The sequence below is a fragment of the Pseudoliparis swirei genome, chromosome 22, assembly GCF_029220125.1.
Source record: "Pseudoliparis swirei isolate HS2019 ecotype Mariana Trench chromosome 22, NWPU_hadal_v1, whole genome shotgun sequence".
Taxonomy (NCBI): Eukaryota; Metazoa; Chordata; class Actinopteri; order Perciformes; family Liparidae; genus Pseudoliparis; species Pseudoliparis swirei.
Window position 1 is genome coordinate 5,859,722 of NC_079409.1, and position 18,450 is coordinate 5,878,171.

General features: G+C 40.6%; 2 protein-coding genes across 4 annotated transcripts; both read left to right on the forward strand.

Moving 5' to 3' along the window:
- Positions 1-2,530: 2,530 nt before the first annotated feature.
- Positions 2,531-10,209, forward strand: LOC130213363 (protein rapunzel-like). 3 transcript variants are annotated; one of them, XM_056444918.1, is made up of 5 exons: positions 2,531-3,358; positions 3,658-3,975; positions 4,184-4,264; positions 6,609-6,696; positions 7,991-10,209. In XM_056444918.1, the coding sequence occupies exons 2-5, from the start codon at positions 3,848-3,850 to the stop codon at positions 8,723-8,725; spliced, it is 1,032 nt and encodes a 343-aa protein (XP_056300893.1). In that variant the 5' UTR covers positions 2,531-3,358; positions 3,658-3,847; the 3' UTR covers positions 8,726-10,209. The 3 variants fall into 3 exon arrangements, with proteins under 3 accessions (XP_056300893.1, XP_056300894.1, XP_056300895.1); XM_056444919.1 differs by lacking the exon at positions 3,658-3,975 and having other exon boundaries at positions 2,534-3,072; XM_056444920.1 differs by lacking the exon at positions 3,658-3,975 and having other exon boundaries at positions 3,145-3,166.
- A 4,770-nt stretch (positions 10,210-14,979) lies between these two features.
- rpz3 (rapunzel 3) lies at positions 14,980-17,121 on the forward strand. The gene is made up of 2 exons (XM_056406052.1): positions 14,980-15,473; positions 16,422-17,121. Exons 1-2 carry the CDS (start codon positions 14,980-14,982, stop codon positions 17,119-17,121), a joined length of 1,194 nt encoding a protein of 397 aa, XP_056262027.1.
- The last annotated feature ends 1,329 nt before the right edge of the window (positions 17,122-18,450 follow it).

The following is an 18,450-nucleotide window of genomic DNA, read 5'->3' on the forward strand; positions in this document are numbered from 1 at the left end:
ACTTTGACTTTTTTTTTTACTGACAATATTATAACATTACTTTTTTCTACATGATTTTTTTCAACTTAATATATAATTACTTCGCAAACTATACTATGAGCAATACCATACTTTGACTCTTCGACATACAATATTATAACATGACTTTTTTCGACATACTATAACTGACTTTTTTACATGCAATATGATAACATAATTACATTTTTTGGACATGCTATGATTTCTTTTCGACATACTATACTATGATCTTTTTTTACTTACAATATTATAACAATTACTTCTTTCGACATAATATACTATGACTTTTTTTCGACATACTATACTATGACTTTTTTTTCAACATACTATACTATGATTATTATTTACTTACAATATTATAATAATTACTTCTTTCGACATAATATACTATGATTTTTTTTTACATACAATATTTTAATATTACTTTTTTCGACATACTATACTATGACTTTTTTTCGACATACTATACTATGACTTTATTTCGACATACTATACTATGAGGTTTTTTTACATGCAATATTATAACATCATTAAATTTGTTGGACATGCTATGATTTCTTTTCGACATACTATACTATGATTATTATTTACTTACAATATTATAATAATGACTTCTTTCGACATACTATACTATGACTTTTTTCTACATGCAATATTATAACATAATTACATTTTTTGGGCATGCTATGATTTCTTTTCGACATACTATACTATGATTATTATTTACTTACAATATTATAATAATTACTTCTTTCAACATAATATACTATGATTTTTTTTCGACATACTATACTATGACTTTATTTTCCACATACTATACTATGATTTTTTTACATACAATATTATTACATAATTACATTTTTATTATTTTTTATCAACATACTATAATATGATTTTTTAACAATATTATAACAATTAATTTTGTCCACATACTATTCTATGAGGCTGATCAAAGTCATGCAAGTTACTTACTAAACTATACACTGACATTAACAATGTAAATGATCTTTAGAAGAATATTTAAAAATACTATATTATGAGTTTTATTTACTTCTTCAACAGACAATAGTAACTTTTTGACAATATATACTGACTTATTTTTTTACATAATGTTTTGACTATACTTTGATTTTGTTTCGACATACAATATTATAACATAATTACTTTTTTCGACATACTACATACATTTAAAATATTAATTTTAGAAGAATATTTTATAATACTATATTATGAGTTTTAATTTCCTTCTTTCAACATATAATACTAACTTTTTGACAAAATACACCGACTTATCTTTTACATACTACACTATGACATATACTAAACTCTTACTTTTAATGACATTCTCGACTTCTGTCCCCACACATACTATAACCATATTTACAGGTTTGACTGTCCTTTTAAGAAAAACATACTATACCCTGACTTCATATATATATATATATATATATATATATATATATATATATATATAACTGGATACTTATCTGTGTGACCTCTTGACCTCTTCACCCACATTACAGAATCATATTCAGCTTATTTGAGGTTCTTTTTTTAATGTCATTATATTTTTGTATAAACTGTCATTAGTGTTACTTCAGAGGTGAATTATGTAACCGTCCCTCTGAACGCTGCATTCATGTCACTTTGGTTGTGCATTTTCTTAAAGGTTTTTCCATTAAAATGTAATAAATATGTTGAGTATAACTCATGTGACAGCGACTGTATCAACACAGCGCCCCCTGGAGTCCGACAGCTGTAACTATTATCAAGGTAATGGTCCTTTAAAAAAGAAATAATAATAATACATAACAATTCTGGGATTGTCTTTCTATTGCAATCAAAGAAGCATGTCTGATCTTTCTCTCACACATGTCTTATTGTATTCTTGCCGCACAATAAAAGAAAAATAAGATTTCCATTTGCTTTTTATTTTTTTATTAACCAAATATGTACACACATTGACTGAAATCAGAGAATATAAGGTGTGCACTTTTATTATATTCTGAAATAAAGAGTGTTATCCAAATAAAAAGGCTTACGATAAGATAAATATGGGAATCTAAACCACAGAAAATAATTAATACCACATTTTAACGACAACAGAACCTTGGATATGAATCGCTCCACTTGTAGTCCATGTGGCTCTCGTGGTGTTTATACTCACCGCCTCGAGACGCCATCCATGCAGCTTTCAACGCGTCAGCAGACACTCCTGGGCCCTACAGCTTTAAAAACAACAACACAGTCTTGCAACAGAAGCTGTTTCACATCTAAATATTACGCATGTTGACCGCCAACCGCGCACAGCCCAAGAGAAGTTATTCCAGTATTATATAGGTTATTACATTATTATATAGGATATTACAATATGATATATGTTATTAAAGTATTATATAGGTTATTCCAGTATTATATAGGTTATTACAGTATTATATAGGATATTACAGTATTATATAGGATATTACAATATGATATAGGTTATTAAAGTATTATATAGGTTATTACAGTATTATATAGGTTATTACAGTATAATATAGGATATTACAGTATTATATAGGTTATTACAGTATTATATTAGATATTATAGTATTGTATAAGATATTACAGAATTACATAGGACATTACAGTATTATATAGGTTATTCCAGTATGATATATGTAACCTGTGAGTGTTCATCGCGCTGTGACTTGGGTCTGAAACGTGAGCCGACTGACATGCAGCTGCTGCGGCAAATGCGCAGCGAGGACAGGTGGCGTGCGTCCGGCTGCAGCTCCGGCTGTGGCGCTGAATAAAGGGGGTCACGTGACATGCGCCTGCTTATATACCCCAACTGGCCTGGAGCGTTGATGTGGTTATTTATAGTCGGTTCTGAGCAGATAACGAAGGCTATTCTTGATTTCTTCTTCTCCCATGTGTGCCTCTCGCGCGCTGCTGTCCCCCGGAGGCTCGGTTGTCTCATGCGGGGTCTTCGCCCTGCAGCTCGGGGGAGGTTCAGGTCTGGACACGCATGGAGGCAAACGCCCATCGTGGTTGTGACCATATCTGCTTGTGGTAAAAACACGACGTAAACATCCCTAGGTTGGTTCGTGAGGCGTTCACGGGCAATAGGGCTGCTGGCAGCTGTCGACAACATTTGCATAGAGAGGTTTGTTTTGGGTGAAAACAGCTTCAGCTGCCGGCGTTGAAGAATCCGGTGGATCTTTTTTCTCTGCATGTATTCTCGCACATACATGTGCATGTATATGTTGTGCTACATGCCTGAATCATTGCGCATTCAGGGATGGAGGACCAGGCACATGGATACCTTGGCGCAGTGAATTGGTGCGTTTGCATGCAGGTATTTTGATATATACTGTTGGTGAGAATATACAATTTTAACGTGTGAGCTTCACTGTACTGTGTGGCAGTATTAACAAAACCACGTGCAAGTAATGTATATATATTTACATATACGTGGACATTTTTACTTCACGGTCTAAAAACACGATCTGTGCCATTTGTTTTGTTTTTCAGAATCCAATTTGGTTTAAAATACTTTAAATTCGACAATTATTGAGCAATTCGTAACAATCTAAACGGCATTATTATTATAATTACCTTTTAAAGCCGGATAAACCTCTTTTTCCTCTTCTCCAGCAGCCTCGAGCGAGCTCTCTGTGCCTTTTGGATGCACCTGCGCACTTTTGGAGAGGTGCATTTGGATCCATAGCTCTCTCTCTCTTGCCCTGGTTGAAGTCTAATCCGTGTTTTTTGTGGACCAGTCCACACGATAAGGGTCTCTTTGACTCGTGAATACCACCAATGTGATATTTTTGGCCTCCCAGAGATGCTTCAGGGCTTGGCAAACGCACAACGGGCACAGCAGAAAGCGCCGGAGTGTTCCCGACTGACAATCGCGCTTCAGTCTCAGCTGTACGAGCACTGGATGGGCCAGAATAAGTTGAAACAACAGGGGTGGGGCATTGTGTATCTGAGGAGTGGGTTTTACATTTTAATGCAATTTTCATAACATTTTAAAATGGAAATTTGGAGCTTAATTGTATTTAGAGCCAAATAGGCACATTTTGTACCCCTGGGGGTCATATTGGCTCCTTTAAATTCATTTAGTCCAATTTGTTCACCCCTACATATTCAACATACATGGAAGTGTCCTTTTTTGCAGGGATTGCTGGGAAGAAGAAGGAAGCTACCGAGGTTGGGACTTTGGAGAGGGAGGTGTAGCAACTACCACTCTCAATAAAAGGTAAGAAATCCTCTTCTTCTGTGGCCAAAGGTGCTCAATGTTGTCGGAGAGGCCGATGGAGACGCTACTCTCCACATTTACGCAGAGAAAGACACGTTTTCAGGTGTATTTTGGGTGTTTTTTGGAGTGTGATACAGCAGGGAGGGCCAGGCCATTAGTGGTGCGCATACTAGGAAATAATGGACGCACGGCTAGAGGGAGCCAGAGCTGGGCCGGGAGGCCGCGGCCCGGAGCCGGGAGCACAGGGGGTGCTGTGCGTGTTTTAGTAACGTTACTCCAGCTCCCGCAAGACACTTCATTGTGTGTTAACGTTCATAAATAAAAAGGTTAGTTTGCAGCCTCAAGGATGTGAAGCTACACTATCTGGGAAAAGAGTTAAAAGAGAGAGAAAGTCATGCAACAAGAAGACATGGATGAAAATAATTCAGATACGTTGTAATAATGTGAATTATGTCCTGGAAGGGAGAATTTATTATGAAAAAAGAGGATATAATGTGTAACCTTGTGGCCTGTAGCATTGCTGCTGTCTTAAGAAAACATGCAAGATGGCCGCTGCAGGTGAGAGGCAGCCGGCCACTTCCTGGTTAGACCGACGAGCTGCTGTTTGTTGACAAGCAACACTCAAGTCACAACATCAGCTTTTTATTATTATTATTATTATTATTATTATTGCTCATGTCTGGACGCAGGAGCTGAGTCACTCGGCCACCACTGCAGAGGAGCCTTCTTTAACTAGGAGGCCATGTGGCTCCAGAGCAGTGATTGGTGAACACAATCAATTATTTATCGACCCTTAATTCATATTTTTTGTATTAAGATGTGTTCAGATTGATTATAACGTGTGTGAAGACGCATACGTGTGGGTGAATATTCAATTTAATGATTTAATTAGATTTTTAAAGGGTTAAATTAGTGATTATAATGCGGTCAGATTCACCAAAATCATCAGATTATCTAGTTTTAAACTGCATATCTTAAATAGTGTATAGTGGTATCATTCCAGAGAGGTAACTTTAATTATGAAAGTGTAAATAAACTGTGATTAACCTTTTTATTACCTGCCTCTCCTCTTGCAGTTTGCCGCACTGTGTTGTCGAGCATCCCCTGTGAAAACAGGGACACAACTCAAAATGAAACACATTTTAATTTCATTTCATTATTATTTATTAGCCGTAAAGTACCAACCGTGTTGCAAATAACTGTTATAATAACTAATGTGGGAGTTATAGGACAGGCAGGTGGTGCAAATGATGACGACGTGCAAAGAAATGACAGAATTGAGCAAAAAGGGGCGTTTCAGAAGCCTCTTACACCGGGTTCATCTGCTCTCACAACACATTGTACGTGGAGGTTTCACGAGTATTTAAATAAAATGACGTTTATCATTGAGTTTGTGCATTCGATCACATTATTAGCAGTTAATCTGCAGCTGAAGGGTTAAATGCAGCTCCACAGCTGCGTTTAGTCCACAGTGATGGTGCTGAAATCCGGTGGTGGATGTTATGAGTCTTTGTCGTTGCAGGTGAAAGTACCGCCCCCTTGCGGTGGATACGGGTATATTTTAAAAGAAGGGGAAACTAAACAGAAACACACACACACACCAGCCTGTTCAGCAGGTGTGTGTCTCGAGGCCTGGGGGTCATCAGCTGTGTGGGTCCCCAGAGTCTCTGTGGCTGAAGTCAAACTGCCCAATATTATCGTGTTTAATCCTTCTTTAACAAACACAAATAAACACACCCGGTCAAAACGGCCCTTAGGAAACACAATGTTGCCCCTGATGTCACGAGAGGGGCAACACATGTCCCATAACTTTGATCATTTAATAGCGTTTTGATTTGTTGTGTGTTCTGTCTGTGTTGCCTGTACAGCAAAGAAATCAATACATATAATTTTGAACAATAAAAAAACGAAGGAATAAGTTTAAATTGTTAATGGTTGCTTAAAAATGTTAATAATAATAAATGACAAAAAAATAATATTAAAATGTAATATAATTATCTGATTTAGTTAGTTTTGTTCAAAAAATTTAAACATTTTTAATCTGTAGATTATTGTCTAATAGTCTTATTGTTGCCTAATAGTCTTATTGACATTTTTATGACAATTGCTCATATACTATAAGCCTAAATATGTATAATTACTATTTTTAAATGGTTATTTCACAAGTTTCAAAATGTGCCCCAATTTCTTTTTAAATGCTCCTGGATTTCAATCAATGGTGAAAAACGAACCCCCTAAAAAAATCTGTAAATCTGTTCACTTCCTGGTTCAAAATCTTCACTTTGCAGCCTCAGTATTATGTTTAGTTTAATCGCGTCCCCCTGTTGGTGTCTCTGTGTTTCAGGTTACCATCCTCCCGGGAGCCGCCGCCACTCCTCTTCTCACCGCAACAGCTTCAGGACGAGGATCCTGGAGAAGACGAGAGGTTCAATGTAAGGAGCGCACGCCTCGGATTCACTCCTCCGCTCTTCGTCCGTCGAGTCGAGATTCTCCTGTGACGATCTCGTGAAACTGAAACGATCAGCGAGGAGCTGAAGGAGCGCGTCCCGTGTTTTTGTTCCTCCTCCATCGGTTTAGCATGCGGAGCGACTGAGAAGTGGACTCGGCCGTGAAGCCGTCGCAGACCAGAACAATGGACTCTTCATCCCCTTTTCATGGCTGTCTAATGAGTTCTGCTCATAGATTCATCTTCATGGTCATAAAATAACCCATCAGAACTTCACGGAGCCCGAGTTGTCAACTTTTCTACTAGCAGTCGGAGAAATTGCTAATTTATTATTTATGATTCAAACGAGCATGAAATCCTCCCATTTGAAAGGCTGGAGGCCTTTTACCGTCACGTTTAAGCTTCAACTGTCAGAATATAAAGTATTATTACTGAGGTTAAAAACCACATGGCTCCCTCCACAGCACACATGGTAACACCTCCTCAGGCGGAGGAGGAGGAACAAACCCCAAAAAGACATTCACAAAAGTATAGTTATGAACTCTAGTGTAAAGAAAAATAATACAAAACTATCGGCACGTTTAGGCACTGTTGGTCAGAGGAGAGGAGGCGGTTACCGTGGAGCTCGGGCTGGACTAATGTAGAAAAATAAAATAAAAACAATGATATTAAGGCTCTTAACGGCCAAATGAAGTCAGTGATAATTGCACACGATAGAAAATCAAGTTGCGAGTGGTCGGATTAATTCGGGGTCGTTGTAGCTTCCCAGTGAGGAGAAGCTCACGTCTCATCACTTCAAGCTGACTTCTAATGGCATTTTTCCAGATGTTAAATCAGATTGTCTGTTGTGCCGTTAGTTTTATAATTCACCACAAATGTCACTGAAAGGAAAATTCAAATTTGGACATTAAATCCAATAGTTCGACAGCAGCGAGAACGCAGAGAAACACAATGTGGCGTGTGTTTGTTCATTTGCACACGGCAATATGATTAATTATTAAATATGATGTTATGTCTGTAGCTACGGAAACTTTGGGACGTCCTCCTTGTTTTCAGCAGGAACTACTCAGTAAGAGAATTCTAATGAATGAGGCGCCCTCTGGTGGAGACATGTGAGACTGCAGCCTGAGCTGGTTTCTAACCGTTGCCTCTCATGTGGAAGTGTTGTTCAGCTGTTCATCTCGGAGCTCAAACGATGTCAACAAGCGACGCCCCTTCTCGATGCTCCGCTTGAAACCGTCCCATCAGCTTTAATAACCTCCGCTCTTTCCTCTTCGCAGACGGCAACGTCTGCCCACCGCGAGCTCAACGTCGGCCCCGCCCCCAGCAGCGCGATGGAAGAGGAGATCCTGGAGGACCGGGCCAAGCTGAAGCAGGGCCTGGTCAAGGTGCTGCAGTGCGTGGCCACCATCTCCTCGGCGGCGGCCGTGGTCAACCCCATCTTCGGCGTGGCGGGCTGCCTGATCCGGGTGGTGCTGCACCACGTGGACGACGAGGACATCCGCACGCTGAAGCGCGAGTTCGGCTCGGTGCACCGGGCGCTGGACGAGCTCTCGCAGACCAACCGCAACACGCTGGTGCAGATCAAGAAGGAGACGCTGGACGGGCAGTACTGCCGCGTGGAGGAGAACCTCAAGAACCAGTTCCGGAAGTTCATGGAGATGGTGGAGGCGCGGCCGCAGCACCGCGAGCGCAAGAAGGACGACTTCGAGGAGAGCTACGCCAACGACATGGGCGACCAGAACCTGCACACGCTGTACGACGGCGTGGTGGGCCGGCCCAAGCTGTTCAGCCGGCCCGTGCTGGAGGTGTACCTGAAGCACTCGCAGGGCGACCGGCGCACGCTGGAGCGCCTGTGCACGCGCCTCACCTACCTGTTCTGCATCGGCCTCATCGCCCTCATGGGCTACGCCGCCGTCATCGGGGACGACGAGGAGGGCCTGAGCGAGGAGTGGGCCGAGAAGATGGAGCACGTGCAGGAGAAGATGCAGGAGGCGCTGGCCAGGTGCAAATGAAGAGGAGGAAGAGGAAGAGCGTCTTTGTTTTCTTCTCCTGTGCTGCTTCTCCCTCATAGTCTGGACTCGCATGTCCACATTCCCTCTGCGGTCACTCGAATGCCCAGTGATGATGATGGTGATGATGATGAGCAGCATCTCTCTCGTGCTTTTCAAAAAAAAACTATGTCTCCACACGTCACACGCATGTTTGATCTTTCCGGGTAAATTATGCCACATTAATTTGTTTATTTTGGCCAAAATTCGCAGAAACGTGATGAATCTGGATATTTACAGATAAATCATCTTAATTAATAATTAGTCACAGGGCTAAAGTGAAAGCTACATTGTGAACAATGATGCTACATCTTGCATTAAATATGACAACATTTAGGAATAATGTATCCGAATGCGATTGCAGCCCTTTGAGACCTTTTTTCTAAAATATTGGCAGTTTCTTGTAGTTTGTTGACATCGTTTGAGCTCCGAGATGAACAGCTGAACAACACTTCCACATGAGGCAACGATTAGAAACCAGCTCAGGCTGCAGTCTCACCTGTCTCCACCAGAGGGCGCCATATTCATTAGAATTCTCTTACTGAGTAGTTACTGCTGAAAACAAGGAGGACGTCCCAAAGTTTCCGTAGCTACAGACATAACATCATATTTAATAATAAATCATATTGCCGTGTGCAAATGAACAAAAACACGCCACATTGTGTTTCTCTGCGTTCTCGCTGCTGTCGAACTATTGGATTTAATGTCCAGAGTTTATTTGAATTTTCCTTTCAGTGACATTTGTGGTTAATTATAAAACTAACGACACAACAGACAATCTGATTTAACATCTGGAAAAATGCCATTAGAAGTCAGCTTGAAGTGATGAGACGTGAGCTTCTCCTCACTGGGAAGATACAACGACCCCGAATGAATCCGACCACTCGCAACTTGATTTTCTATCGTGTGCAATTATCACTGACTTCATTTGGCCGTTAAGAGCCTTAATATCGTTGTTTTTATTTTATTTTTCTACATTAGTCCAGCCCGAGCTCCACGGTAACCGTCTCCTCTCTGACCAACAGTGCCTAAACGTGACGATAGTTTTGTATTATTTTAAGCATTTAACTCCATGCATTGTGTTGAATGGTCTTTACACTACAGAGTTCATAACTATTCTTTTATAAATGTCTTTTTTTGGGTTTGTTTTATTATTACGTCATCACTAAACATCTGCTGGTCGTTAAAATATCAGTTTATATTTTATTTTCTTCATATTTCACACGTCTAGTTTCACTCTGGTTGCTTCTGCTCCGTGGCATTGAGATGTTTATTGTTACAACAGATTAAATACGCGCTAAATGCTGTCGATATATATTATATATATATATAGAGGGATATTATATGAAATGCCATATATGTGAATATGTTGCCTTTTTGTTATGACACTTGTTGGTTCCTGGTTGTTTGTGTTCCACGTTAAATAAAAGATGAGTGAGTTAAACGGATATGAAGTCGTGGATTATTGAAGAGTTCAACGTGAACTGGACCAACTGGGACGCTTCGGGGGCTTAATGGTTTAAATTGGTTCATTTACAGCCGAATATTTATGTAGGAAGCATCTTAATCTAGAATATCAGACATAAAACAATCACGATAGTTCCAGTTTGACAATGTCATAATTATTTAGTTTCTACTTTTAAACACTTCTTTTTAATTCATAGTTTTTTGTTTCCTTTCATATTTATTCAGTTTTCACTTCGAAACTACTTTTGAATTTAGTTTTTTTCCAGTCATATTTATTTAGTTTACTTTTAAACACTTCTTTTTAATATATATATTTTTTTTCTGCTTTTAAACAGTTATTTTTAATTTATAGTTTTTTTTTCCAGTCATATTTATTTAGTTTCTACTTTTTAAACACTTCTTTTTAATTTTTCAAACTAATTTTATAATTTAATTTGTCAAATAAAGCTAAGTTATATTTACTAATACTTAACTTGAAAAATTTAGTCGGTTTTACAAGCATCAATACGTTGACTTCTCTTGAAAAATTAATTTGTTACATACACACAATTAAGTAAACAAGCGTTGCATGTTCTACATCATAATTTTATGAAAAAAGTTGCCTTCATTTTTTTAAGTAGATCAAGCAGAATATTATTTATCATAGTCAAATATTCAAAAAGAGGCCTTGTGTTTTTTATTTATTTATTATAGTGTCTATATTTTAAGTTTCTTGTATAATTGTATTTGCCTCATGCACATTTTTCCTGTTTGATATCTTTTACATATTTGAGAGATTTTTTAGAATATATTATTGAAGCTAGAAGGTGCAGTTCACTGATTTGACCGCCAGAGGGCGCTCCAACATCATTAGACATGTTTGGACTGAAGCATCACACAGTAACTCGAATAACTTCCTCCTCCGTCCTCAAACTGAGCTGATACATTGAGTTAATTTGAGAACAATAAAGAATGATGAACAAAAGATTAGTTTAGGTCATCCAAATGAAAATAAATATATCTCTAATAAGTTAATTCTGGACATAAGACGTTCAGTTTTAATATAACATGTTCTATCAACCAACAAGCAACACTATCCAGATGGATAAATAATGTAGTTAAATAATCAAGTTGAATGTATTATTGGTTTAATATCACTAATCTACAGACATAATTTGTAAGTTTATCTTCTATATTGTTCTGTCTTTTCTCATTAAAATTGTCCTGTGGTCCACTAGAGTGGACATGCTGTAAAATGTAAAATCTAAATAATTTTTAAAATGTTTAAAGTGTAGGATGTTTATTTTATTCTAAATAAGTAGGAAATCATTAAAAAAATAAGAAGTTGGAAGACAATATTTCCCCTCAGTTCCATTATTGAAGCTATAAGGGGGAATGTAAAAAGGTGCAGTTCACCGATTTGACCGCCAGAGGGCGTAAATACGTCACCTCAACATTACACCTGTTTGGACTGAAGCATCACATAAAAACTAGAATAACTTCCTCCCCGGTCCTCACACTGAACAAATCTGAATTATGAATATGATCAAAAGAGGAGAGCAGAATTCTCAGGTGAAGTCAAGGTGCACGCGCCCTCATACCTCTGGCATGGCGCACGCGCACCGTGTTCCAGCCGAACCGGTTTGACTCTCAGCTCAGAGTTAGGGAACCGAAACGGGAAAATGTGCATCGCAAAGGGTTTGAAATGCAGATTGGTGAGAAACAAAGAATTGAGTGTCTTACCTGCGTCGCGGACACGCGCGCGATGAGTGTCTTTGAGCCTGCAGACGCGCGCACACGTGTGATGAATCTCATTTTTCATCTCTCCGTGACAGGAGCTCATTTTTTTAAAGAATCCGGTTTTCACCTGAGGAAAATAAAAAATATAGTTTATTATTTCACACATTTCAGATAAAAGTAATTTGACATGAAACGAAGAGGAGTCTTCACACGTGACGTGAAGCTCTTCTTCTTCGTTTCGGAGGAGAAACCATTTGCGTAATGATTTTTGTTGTGAAGGGGGGGGGGGGGCAGTTACGCGCAAAGGGCGCGTCGCCTGCGCGCAAATGAAGGAGATGAGGTTAATTTCCCCATAAAGTGATCAAGAGAAAAAAATAAACGTTCATTTTAATCGTATATCACGTTTTAATCTGATCTATTTGTGCCCATATGAGTGGAGAGAGGTGGCGCGCGCACACAGTTATTCATTTATTTACAAATTCTCTCCCTCATGAACATTTATATCTTTATAAATTTGATTTAACAGATCTTGAAATCCTTTTTTACAAACCCAAATCTTTGGGTTGTATTGAATTCACGCCACATACCTGTGAACAGCACATCCATGCATGATGTAAGATTTAATAAAAAAAGATTATACATAAATATAACCTCCTCAAGCGCCAAAAATACAACAAATTAATGAGTTCGTCCTCACCTCGTGTCCGGGTCTCTTCACATTTGGAGACATTTTGCTCCAAGTGCGCAAGAGTTTTAAAAAATCCGTCGAAGAAATGTTGAAATTCATAAACACCTGAACAGAAAATTAAATCTCAGCCCCGAGAAGAGATGAATCCTCCTGGAAAATGGAAGCGACCACAATGTCAACTCTTGCATTGTGTCTCTCCCTCCTTCTCCCTCTCTCTCCCTCCTCTCTCTCTCTCTCCTTCCCAGATATTGAGTGCGCATTTCTTCCTCCTCTCTGGATCCTTTATTCCTTCTCCTCCTCAGCTCTCCACAGATGACTGCACCGTGTGGGGGGGAATCCGCAAACTTGCAACAAAAACAACAACAAAACAACTGTTTTGGGGCTCATCGGGCGGAGGAGGAACCGCAGATTGACTTCACGCAGGTGCAGAAACCAAAGGTACAGAAACTAACTGCGTCGTTGTGACAGGAATGCGCCGCATGTCCTTATCTCCCATCAGAGGGGCGATGTGCCGCAGAGGTGTGTCCGGGCTCTGGGTCTGTGCGTAAAAAGCCTCGTTGCGCATTTCTTTTGGGCGCGCATGTCAGTGAGACATGGTGCAGCTTGCTCACATACCAAACCTTCGAAACATGTTATACCTCGAGGATATTTCTGGCAAATGCACACACGTCTTCTTCTTTTAATTACTTGATTTCCAGTTGTTTGTTCATGCGCCACATCTTCAGTCTAAATATAGAAATGGTGTTTTCAGACGAGCCGAATGAATGTCGAGAACAGAGATGAAGTGGTGTGTGTGTGTGTGTGTGTGTGTGTGTGGGGGGGGTAGACCTGGTCTGGCCTTGGTCGGTTCTGCTCTGCTCTGAAATGAGTCATTACAGACCCCCAAGGGCATCCTTCATATTCTCATCCACGTTATCTCAGGCCCCCATTTTGTTTGTACACACAGAAATAAAGGAACCGAAAATGGTTCTTCAGAGTGATGCCATAGGAGAAGAACCGTTTATGGTTCTACGATAAACCTTTCATACCAGGGTTCTTTAAAGAACCCTTTCATTAAAGAGTTCTTCAAAGAACATATAAAGGTGCCTCAAAGAACCTTTACAAAAAATGGTTCCTTAAGGTACCATATTTGGTTCCACAGAGAACCTTTCAAACCCGGGTTCTTCAAAGAACCATTTTCTTTAATAGTTCCTCAAAGAACCTATAAATGTGTCTCAAAGAACCTTTAAAACATGGTTCTTTAAGGCACAATTTCTGGTTCCACAAAGAACCTTTCAAACCAGGGTTCTTCAAAGAACCATTTCCTTAAATAGTTCTTCAAAGAACCTATAAAGGTGCCTAAAACGAAAAAATGGTTCTTTAGATGATGGTTCTTCAAAGAACCACAAAGTATTTTAAGGAACCATTTAAGAACCTTTATTTTTCTGTGTGTATGACATCACTATTCTTCCCAGACATGCAGGGTCACGGCACATTTCTCTCTTTTTTTAAATGCTTTGTTTTAAGTCTGAAGTCCATCATAACCTTCTTATTTATTCCCCTAAAATAACAAAAAACAAGTATTTCGCATTTTTGCTTGAAAAACGAATTAAACATTTGAAGAACGAATTGTTTCAGCCTCAGAATATTAAGAGAAACACCGATGTGTAAAATAACCTTCGTGCTTTCTGAAGAGTCTTTTATTCATGAGGGAGAAAAGAGGAACAGATTCTTAAAAAACACATGATCGTTCAAAAGTTTGGGGTCACCCAGACAATCTGCTGTTTTACATGAAAACTCACTTTTATTTATCAAATAATTTGCAAAATGAATATAAAATCTAGTCAAGACATTGAGGAGGTTATAAATAATGATTTGTATTGTAAATATTAACGTAGTTCTTCTTGTGGCTCAAAGGAAGGCCAGTTTTATAGCTTCTCTCACCAGCATAACTGTTTTCAGCTGCGCTCACATAAAAAGGGTTTTCAAGGGTTTTCTACCCCTCCGCTAGTCTTCTAAGGCGATAACACAATGTACCACTAGAACATTGGAGATGGGCCTCTACACACCTCTGTAGAGACTTTATTACACACCAGAGAATAGTCACTTACACATTAACTATGTAGAGAGAGGATTTATGATTCATTTAATGTTGTCTTCATTGATAAAAACAGCTTTACTTTGAAAATAAGGACATTTCTATGTGACCCCAAACTTTTGAACGCTTTTATACGTTCTATTGAATTTGCTGATATTAAATTGCTCCTCTACCCACATGTAGTCCATATCTCTGTCCTCCTCACATCGTTCTCCTCTCATATTCATTCATACCTGACACTCGGTTCCGGGCCTCTCGTCTCAGAACATGTCCGCTTCCTTGGAGCGGGTCGTGGCCCAGAAGAAGCAGTCCATCGAGGCCGTGATGGACATGTTCGAGAAGGGCGCCGAGGTGGTGGCGAGCGCTGTGGGCGAGTTCTTCCCGCTGTGCGAGGCCGCCGCCCCGGTGCTCCGCCTGGCCCTGGACAGCGTCCACAGCAAAGAGGTGTTCTACGTCAAGGAGCAGTTCCTGACTGTGAGGAACCGGCTCGACGTGCTCTCCGCCCAACTGGAAGACATCGACGGTGAGATCAAGAAGGGCCAACTGGACTCCCAGTACTTCTCGGTGGAGGAGAACATCCGGAACCAGTTCCGCAAGTACCTGGACATCCTGGAGGCGAAGCAGCAGTTCAGAGAGGTGAAGACCCGCCTCTTCGTGGAGCACTTCAACAGAACCGGAGGGGAGAAGAACCTGTGCGTGCTGCACGACGCGCTGATGGGAACCAACAGCTTCGGACAGTCGGTTCTAGAGGTGGCTGAGAGGTAAGGTTCTCCTCCTGCACACAGAACCATAAGGGTTCTTAAATGGTTCTTTAAAAGCCTTTGCGGTTCTACGAAGAACCGTCACCTACTGAAGAACCATGTTTTTCGTTTGAGGCACTTTTATAGGTTCTTTGAAGAACTCTTTAAGGAAATGGTTCTTTACAGAACCCTGGTTTGAAAGGTTCTTTGTGGAACCAGAAATGGTGCCTTAAAGAACCATGTTTTGAAGTTTCTTTGAGACTCCTTTATAGGTTCATTGAAGGACTATATAAGGACATGGTTCTTTAAGGAACCATGGTTCAAAAGGTTCTCTTTGGAACCAGAAATGTTGCCTTAAAGAACCATTTTTTCGTTTGAGGCACCTTTATAGGTTCTTACAAGAACTATTTAGGACATGGTTCTTTAAAGAACCCTGGTTTGAAGGGTTCTTTGTGGAACCAATTATGGTGCCTTAAGGAACCATTATTTGAGGTTCTTTGAGACATTTAAAGGTTCTTTGAAGAACTATTTAAGAACTTGATACTTTAAAGAACTCTCTTTTGGAAAGGTTCTTTGTGGAACCAAAAATGGTGCCTTAGAACCTTTTTTTGAAGTTTATTGAGACAGCTTTAGAGGTTCTTTGAACTATTGAAGGAAATGGTTCTTTAAAGAACCCTGTTTTGAAAGGTTCTCTGTAGAACCAGATAGTGACTCAAAGAACCATTTTTTTAGGTTCTTTGAGACACCTTTATAGGTTCTTTTAAGAATTATTTAAGGACTCGATTCTTTAAAGAACCCTGGTTTCAAAGGTTCTTCCATGGCATCACTCTGAAGAACCTTTTCCGGTTCCAGATGGCCCCTTACATGGTTCTGTATGTTCTCCTCACACTCTCGTCCCTGCCGGTTCCTCCGGGTCGAGCCAAAAGATAAACTCCGGCGTGAGCGCTGAGGGTTCCGCGTGTCTTGCAGGTACGTGGCGAGGAGCCGCCGCCTGCTGGAGGACTTCTGCGTGCGCATGAAGGAGCTCCTGTGCCTGGGCCTGATCGCTCTGCTGGGCCACGGCGCCCTGACCCGCGGCCCGCAGGACCAGGACGACCAGCTCCACGAGTGGAGCGCCAAGATCCGAGAGGTGGAGTCCAGGATGAAGGCGGCCATCGAGTCGTGCGTCTCCGCCTTCCCGGAGCAGGCCGAGATAGACGCTCGGCGCCTCCTGCAGGAGAAGGAGGAGGAGAACCTGCAGGACGCGACTCGGCAGCTGCTGGAGTTCCTGGTGAAGAAGTACGACTGGGTGCGCTGGTCGGTGCGGCTCATCAACCATTCGGGGAGCACCTACCGGAACTGGCGAGCCGGGGAGCACTTTCACCACGTGGCGGGCCGGAAGTGGTTCGAGGTGCTTCAGGTGAACGGCATCAACCTGGTGGTGTCGTACGGCGGCGGCGGCGAGCCCCGGCCGGTGCCCCGCGACCTCATCCGGCAGGCGATGGAGGCGGGCCCGGGGAAGAAGGGCAACGCCCCCGCGGTGGTGGAGGCGTTGGAGAAGCAGCTGGGCGGCTTCGTCGTGCACGCCGTCAGCCACCACAAGGAGTCAGCGGCCGCGTGGAGCTTCCCCGACGACTGCCACTACTGGGAGAGGCACAAGAACGTGGCGCTGTGCGTCCACTCGGAATAGACGGTGGCGCCGTGTGGGAGGGACACCGAGCTGCGTGAGCCTACGGGTGATGTCATGTATAAATAAATAAATATATATATATATATATCAATATATTTATACATATATATATATGTATAAAGATATATAAATATATATATAAATTTATATATGTATAAATATATTATATATATATACACACTTATCCGATACACCGAATGGGTGTCGACCATGTGAAGAGGACCAGGTCACATGACACCAATCCGCCTTGATTCTGATAATTCAATGCGCAAAAAATATTGTTTTATTCATCACTATTTCGATAACTTTGTGACTCATAGATTCCACTCACAGTGAAGAAGTAACGTTGATATCAGGAGAGAAACATCCAGGAGGCGCATCGTCCTTATCTAAAGTATTTCAGAGAGATAGTTAAAATAATTGAATCATAAATGCACTTTTCTTAGCTTTCTGGATTGTGGCAAATTTCTATGAAGTGAAGATATTTAAATGATGATGTAATAGTGTTTTTAAAACGGTGGTGCTCTGCATGTGCTTGTAATCTGAGTAACCTGCAGGCCATCTCACACTCACACTGCTAATGGGAAGCAGCTCAGCCGGTAAGAACCCGGCAGGAACCGGCTCCGGCTCCTCCACACGGCGCAGAGACACACGGTGTGTGCTGAGGCTGCATCTGCTGAGCTGTTGTCTCCGGCTGGGCTGTGTGTGTGTGTGTGTGTGTGTGGGGGGTCAGAGGTTACTCTTTCAGGCGTGAACAAACAAGAGGCTCGGAGGTTGGCGCAGCAGAGCCGACGATGTGCCCGGTGTGTTAAACACATTCGGACCCCAGCGACCGGAGCTCGCTGCTCAGTGATGTGCCCGTTGAGTTCATGGAGATTTATTCATTTGGGATTTTTTTATTTTTGTAACGTTGTGTTGGTAAACGATGGCTGTGTGTTGTTTTACACTTCACAGCCTTATGTGAAGACTTTATTTAAAGATTATATATCTTTTTTTGTGTATCTTTGTCTTTGAATGTATATTTATGTATGTGTGTGTGTGTGTATCTATAAATGTATGTATGTATGGATACGCATGTTACTGTATTTATGTATGTGTGAAAGTATGTATGTATAAGTATGTGTATGTATGTGTGTATGTATGTATATTTTCCCCCTGCTTTTTGAATTTTGTTATGTTTATCTGACATATTTGTATTTGTTTTATGATAATTTATCGAAAGGAATAACAAAAATGTAGCGAAAAAAAAAAGATCTCTGATTTTTAAAAGTGTTTTATGTTATCCTCCTGACACTAAACTACTAAACACTGATTTCAAACTGTGATTTT

Coding starts and splice junctions, on each gene's coding strand:
- LOC130213363 (XM_056444918.1), top strand. CDS start 3,848: ATGCTTCAGGGCTTGGCAAACGCACAACGGGCACAGCAGAAAGCGCCG. Junction 3,976..4,183: donor AATAAGTTGAAACAACAGGG/GTGGGGCATTGT, acceptor CCTTTTTTGCAG/GGATTGCTGGGAAGAAGAAG. Junction 4,265..6,608: donor ACTACCACTCTCAATAAAAG/GTAAGAAATCCT, acceptor TCTGTGTTTCAG/GTTACCATCCTCCCGGGAGC.
- rpz3 (XM_056406052.1), top strand. CDS start 14,980: ATGTCCGCTTCCTTGGAGCGGGTCGTGGCCCAGAAGAAGCAGTCCATC. Junction 15,474..16,421: donor GTTCTAGAGGTGGCTGAGAG/GTAAGGTTCTCC, acceptor CGTGTCTTGCAG/GTACGTGGCGAGGAGCCGCC.